This window comes from Thamnophis elegans, chromosome 2 (genome assembly GCF_009769535.1).
Source record: "Thamnophis elegans isolate rThaEle1 chromosome 2, rThaEle1.pri, whole genome shotgun sequence".
Taxonomy (NCBI): Eukaryota; Metazoa; Chordata; class Lepidosauria; order Squamata; family Colubridae; genus Thamnophis; species Thamnophis elegans.
Window position 1 is genome coordinate 23,234,110 of NC_045542.1, and position 6,820 is coordinate 23,240,929.

General features: G+C 43.1%; 1 protein-coding gene across 1 annotated transcript; it reads left to right on the forward strand.

Annotated features, from left to right (window-relative positions):
* Nucleotides 1–4,019: 4,019 nt before the first annotated feature.
* Nucleotides 4,020–6,576, forward strand: HOXC4 (homeobox C4). Its single transcript, XM_032208515.1, has 2 exons — nucleotides 4,020–4,607; nucleotides 5,204–6,576. The coding sequence occupies exons 1-2, from the start codon at nucleotides 4,025–4,027 to the stop codon at nucleotides 5,557–5,559; spliced, it is 939 nt and encodes a 312-aa protein (XP_032064406.1). The 5' UTR covers nucleotides 4,020–4,024; the 3' UTR covers nucleotides 5,560–6,576.
* The last annotated feature ends 244 nt before the right edge of the window (nucleotides 6,577–6,820 follow it).

Below are 6,820 nucleotides of genomic sequence, written 5' to 3' on the forward strand. Positions count from 1 at the left end.
ACAGAAATAATGTTTGTCACCCACATTTTTTTTTGCCGGTTAGGAGAAAGTGAGGCTAAGGAGAGAAGGATGCTAAATAGAAACAAAAGAGGTTTGTGCTCCACTATGGTTTTGTTTTGTTTTTCCCCACAGGGTTTAGGAGCCTTGTTTGATGGGGACAATAAGAGGAAAAGTTCTCAAACCCTGAAGGAATCAAGCTAAGCAAACACACTGAAGTTTTTTGGGGGTGGGAGAAGGGATAATAACTCAGGAGAGAAAAATCATTTCTGAAAAAGAATGTACCTAAGCTAAAATATGAAGAGGAAAGGGAATAAATTGACACAAAGAAAGAATCCAAGCCATCATAATTGGATTGCAAAATAAATATACATCTGAAAATAATAATAATAATCCAATGCTTGGCTCGGCTAGGAAGTAAATTCACTCACTCACTAGGGAGTAAATTCAGATTGGCTTTGGACTTCCAAACATTCCTACAAGCATTGGGTGATATCCTGCTACTGAATTTTCGACATAGTTAAAAAGTTCATCTAAGTTCCAAAATTGCTTGCATGATCTTGCAGTGCCTGCCAAACAGGTTCATTCAGGAGTTCTTCCTTATCCCAGAACAGCCCTGAGGTTCTTGAGCTTTAGTACTGAGAGGTGCTTAAAACTCAAACTTCTTCTATCCCTTTCCCTGTCATCAGGTTGGATTCTGCTAACATTTATAAAAAGGAGACAAGGCAAGAAATTTCCTGAATGCAGTGGGGTAAAATGCACTAGGAAGGTAAATGCGATAAGAGCCCTGAGATATGTAAAGTTCAGAAGAAAGAGCTGTAAATGCTGCTTCCTGCAGCTGGTGGTAGTACCAGAGCTAGAAGTAACAATACCATTACTACCAGCAGCAAGAGTACTAAGGTATTCTTTCTCAGAAAAAAAGAGATAAAAAAGACATTAAAAAACCCCTCTGACATTAATAATAATTGCAAAATCAGATTTTTTTTGTCATTTCCCCTCCAGTTGACATGTATTTAGTTTGTCTTCTATGCCATGATTTTAAGGCAAAACAGCCCACCCCACTTCCCAGTTTCTTCCTTTTTTTTCCTGTCACACATAGCAACAGATACATTAGACCGAATTGTTCCTATCCGAGCATGTATCAGAATTCCTTTCCTATGGATGGTTATCTGAATCAATGGGATTTGGTGCACTGCTGAGTTAATCTCACAATATTTCTCTTTTGCCTTTTACATCATGTTGGACTACATCACTCATACTCTGCTGCCAGCCATCAACTGATTTGGAGGACTCCAGGCTGAGGAAGGCATGTTTATCATAAGGTGATACAAGACTAATACATTTTCAAGAATAAAATAGAATAGCATTTCAATTCAATTCAGTTTATTACAGTCATAGACCAGAATAGAACAGAATGATATATACTGTATACAATGATAACTTTCTTCCTCGGGGAATATAAGAGCAGCCTCAGCCTCCTTTTCTTCTTCCAAAGTTAATCAGTAAATAACCATTCAAATGAAGGATTAGATACCCATAGATGTGTAGAATACCATCCCAGACTACACCTTCCCCTTTAATACTGCACATGAGAAGCATTCAGTAAAGGAACAGGGCTGGGTGAGCTGTACTAAGTACTTATTGGATGTATTCTTTTTTAATGTCCAAATGCAATAAATATAAGCTCTAGTCCAATTAGAAATCACTTTCTTAGGCCTGATTACCAAAGTGAATAGATTCCATCTTGCTAAAATCTACCAAAACTGTGCATAGCTAGAAACAGTTTAATTTATGAAAAAGCATTTTTTGGAACTCTATACAGCTGCTCTTTGGAAAGAAAGAAAGAAAGAAAGAAAGAAAGAGAAAGAAAGAGAAAGAAAGAGAAAGGAACTTTATTGGGAAAGAGGAGGAATATATTTCTCAGGTTTTTCTAGCCCCATAAAGGACAAACTCATCAGTCGTTCATATATACCCTGTAGAATCGAATTTGTGTGAGCACCTCTATTGCAAATTCGTCTCTAGGGGGATATATGGATGATGCAAAAAGCTTGCTAATGTTGTGTTTTCTTTGATTTCCTCTTACTTGCTGATGTAATTAAAAAATTCAAATGTTTGGGGGGGTGGGTGATGCATGTGTATTTTGTGTGTGTGTAACTTTGATAGATCTAATAGAATCTCATAACCAGGTGATGACTAAATAGTTAAAATAAAAAGAAAGGTAAATAATTCTACTGATAAGAAAAGCCACAATTATAACTTTTTCTTTGGAAAGAATAAACAGTCAGCATTGCAAACACAGGCTTGCACAAGCCCTTGTTAGAGAGAGAACATGCATGAGAGGGAAAGGAAGAGAGAGAGAGAGAGAGAGAGAGAGAACGCTAGCTAACTATTTCAAGTGACTGATTTATGGCGTTTTACAACCCCATAAAAACTGCTACAACCAGCCCAGAGCCTCCGACACCGCTGGCACATTTAGTCTAATAAATAAAACATAAACAGTTAACTTTATGTGTCACTTTTATTGTTATCAAGTAAAATATTGCAATGCCCTGCAAGCTATGATTTTCAACTATAATTGTTATCAAGCAATACAAGGGATTAATCCAACTCTCGGTGCCCCCTTCTCCTTCATGTAGGCTATAGATAAAGTCCTTAACTGCAATAAATGAACACTTTAAAATGTTTGCTTCAGATCAGCTTCTTTAGCCTACCCAGGGGTCTGTTTATATTGGCATCTGGGCATATATTCTGTCCACTCCTATTTCCATCAGGAAACCAGATGTTCTGAATTAAGGCCCTATACTTTTCTATTAGTTGGGGGGGGGGTCAGGGTCCTTGTGTCATGCCTACCTCTTGAATGGGGATGGGGCATAATTATCACCCTTCTGTCTTACATTCAGTCCAGATGGGTGTAAGATGTGCACATGTTTTCCCCCAAAATTATAAAACACCACCACCACCACAATCTTTGACTGAAAGAAATCCGGATCCGAAGTGAAGAGAGCCTTCATTTGTGTGTTTCCCCTTACTGTCACCTTCTCATCCCCCCCTTCCCACCCTGGGAAGGGTAATGGACCTGCCCATTGGCTGCCTAGAACTTCCTCCGCATTTAGTTTCCAGCTCTTCTTGCAACTCCTCAGATCGCCCTTAAGCAAAGGTTAATGAGCATTCCTAGAACACTCCAAATGACGCAAAGGTGATTTGCATATGCCCCTGCTCCTCTCCCAACTCCCCCCCCTCAGCCCTATCAGGTAAGCTGACTTCTTTTGTCTTTTCCTTCCTCTTGCCCACAAATCATTGGCATGCAAATCTTGAACTTCTTCCTACTTTTCAGTCCGAGCGTCTTGAAGGGAGCTTGTGGTCTATGGAGAGAGGCGGAGAGGGCGCTTCTGCAGACAATTATACTAGCTGAGTTCTGGGGAAGAGAGGAGGGGGGCGGAGGCAACACCCTCCCGATTTTCTTTAAGGTGAAACAAGCAAAGCAATTTTGAGCGCGCTTCCTCTCTCTCTCTCTCTGCACTGCAAAGGGAGACCTTGGGTGTTTCTCCTAAGCGACATTCACTCCATTCTTGGTTGTGTAGAAGAAAGGGCTTGCTTGGGTACCTGAAAGGCAGTGAGTGGGTTAGGGGGGCGGGGGCGGGGAAAACCTAATGGGAAGAAGCTTTTCCTACATTCCCATCTCTCTGCCAAAAAAAATGATAGACTTTATTTCTACCATCTCCCTGATTTGACGTGGTCCTTTAAGAAAAGAAGGAAAGGCAAAGGAGAGAAGAGCCATTTCTGGTTGCCTGCATTATTTACCCTCCCACCCCCAATTTCCTTCTGCTCGGAATTGGGCGGGTGGGGGGGGGAGAGAAAGCGAGAGAGAGAGAGAGAGGGAGACCACCGACCAAACAAGATCACACGCACCCGCTCGTGTAGACACACACACACTCGCGCGCGCACACAAATTGGATACACTTTGAATAAGCTTTTGGTTCCTTATCCGGGGACTAGCGCGGCTGGCGTGATTGGCGCAACGAGTCACATGGTGAAAGTAACTTTACGGGGTCGCCAGCTAGTAGGAGGGTTTTATGGAGCAGAAAAACGACAAAGCGAGAAAAATTATTTTCCACTCCAGAAATTAATGATCATGAGCTCGTATTTGATGGACTCTAACTACATCGATCCGAAATTTCCTCCATGCGAAGAATATTCGCAAAATAATTACATCCCAGACCACAGTCCGGAATATTACAGTCGGACTAGGGAGTCCAGTTTCCAGCATCATCACCAGGAATTGTACCCTCCACCTCCACCACCACCACCACCACCTCCTCCTCCTCCTCCACAGCGACCCAGCTACCCCGAGCGCCAGTACAGCTGTGCCAGCCTCCAAGGTCCCGGCAACCCCTCCGCGCATCCACGGGGCCATGGACAGACGCCCGGAGGCCACCATCTCCCCGAGAAAGCGCAGCAGCTCTGTGACCAAACGGCTCTCTCCAGCGCGGCTACCTCTCCTTCCCCGGCCCCTCCAGCTTGCAACCAGCAAAACCCTGAGCATCCCAGCAGCACGGCCTCTAAGCAACCCATAGTCTACCCATGGATGAAAAAAATCCACGTCAGTACTGGTAGGCAACTTTTCCTCCTCTGCTCCTTTTCTCTCAGATGCGTGTGTAGATGTGTGTGTGTGTGTGTTTGTGCCCCCCCTTCCTACCAAGATCTCAGGCTCCCTCTCCCTTTCCCTCCCCCTCTCCCCTTTTCCCCCTGTCTCCTCCTTTGCTTTCGACGAGAGTCTTTGGGTTAGCACAATTGAGCTGGATTTACGACTCCGAGCGGGTAATTACACCCACCATAAATTTTATAGCCGAGCTAGTCTGGGCAGCCCCAGCCATGTGGTTCGTTCTGTTATGTATGTGTGAAACTCCAAAGGCTTGGAGAGGGGTGCATAAATAATTCAGGCTCTTCCCAAGCCAAGGAAACCCCTTCTTCTTATGAGCAAAAAGTCTTGGGTTCTTTATAACCCAGTAGGCGGATGACTCCCCCCCCCTTTTCCTTTTTTCTCCTTCTTTCGATCTCGCTCTCCCTCTCCCTCTTTCGGCGCCCTGAGCCACCGGCGATCTCGCCGGCTCTTTTCTCTCCCTTCCCCCCCCTCCCCAATTCCCCCGCTTCCTTGCATCCATGCGAATCTTTGGTTTGGTTTGGCTTGTTTGTTTGTTTTCTCCAGTGAACCCTAATTACAATGGAGGCGAGCCTAAGCGGTCCCGGACTGCCTACACCCGTCAGCAGGTCTTGGAATTAGAAAAAGAGTTCCACTATAACAGATACCTGACGAGGCGGAGGCGCATCGAGATTGCCCATTCCTTATGTCTCTCGGAGAGACAGATCAAGATCTGGTTTCAGAACCGGCGGATGAAATGGAAAAAAGACCACCGGCTGCCCAATACCAAAGTGAGATCCACGGCTCCGGCCAATTCCTCGGCCGGCTCCCTGCCCGCTTCTTCTTCCAACGCGGTTGCTGGCGAAGATCATTCGCAGAGCTCAGCTCAGGAGCCACGAGCAGAGGATATTACGAGGTTATAAACAAACCAACCAACCAACAACAACAACAACAAACGCCCCATGCAAATTGACTCTGATTATTTATAGAATCTAATATATATCTATATATTTTGGGGGGTTTTTTTTCCTCGTAGTTTTCCCGTGCGGTGTATATATATATTTAGGAGAGAGAGAGAGAAAGAGAGAGAGAGAGAAACACACATACATACACATACACAAAAGAATGAGGTCTGTTGGGGATCTCAAGCTTTAGGTGCATGTATTATTAGCATGAGAGGCCAGGTGGCATACCTGTTGGGGGGGTTTTTTAATCACCATTTTCAGGGTTTTATTTATTTTTTAAAAAAGGAAAGAGAATGGAAGGAAGGGCTGTGTAAGCGGATGTGTCTGCATGGAGATGTATGTATGTATGTATACAAGCGTGCGTGTTGGGTTGGGGAACTAAATGTTCTGTTTTAGATGAAAAATCGGGGCATATGCTAATAATTATACAGGCAAGGAAAGAATGTAATTATTTTGCTCTCTGAGTTTACACATGGAGAACAAAAAAAAAGAGGACCATTGAAGGTTTCCCTCCCCCTCCTTTTCTTTCTTCTTGTATAAATGTGGAGAAAGATTTTTTTTTTTAATAAAAAGGGGGGATGGCACACACGAGCTAGTAGAAACTAATAAATGTCTGGTTAGTTCAATGTGAGCAGCAAGAGATAAGGAGAGCAAGCTAGACAGCGAATTGAAGGGGAAAAAATCAGTGGGTAGATTATTATTATTATTTTTTGGCTTTTTGTCGTGGTTCTTGTGTTTTTGGACTAATTTTACATGATCATTGTAAACCTGCAATAAATGAGTTTAAGTGTATATGTGAAAGTCCCCTTGTTCAATAAAACAAAACAAAACCAGTGAGTGTGACACAGACTGAGTCTGGAATGTTTGGTGAGTTATTTTGCTTTTTTGCCTGCTATTAAAAATAAAATACTGGGAGAATAGGCAGGGACAGAATTACCTGAGTAAAAAGACCTTTTCTCAGCTAAGTTTGAAGAACTTTCCCTGGTTAGGTGTGGAGTGTTTTTTTTTAAAAGTCATCTAGTGCCATGGAAGCTAAATTGTCAGCCTGCCATTGATTTTAGGAATTGTGACTTGCACCCCTTCTACTCTGTGACATCACAAGTTGGGCACTGTCTTTGAACTCACACTTTACCAGGCAATCTTTGCCCTGGAGGTATACACGTGTGTTTGATTAGAAATAGATTCAGCTGATTCTGGATGAGTTTGTGCATTACTTTTT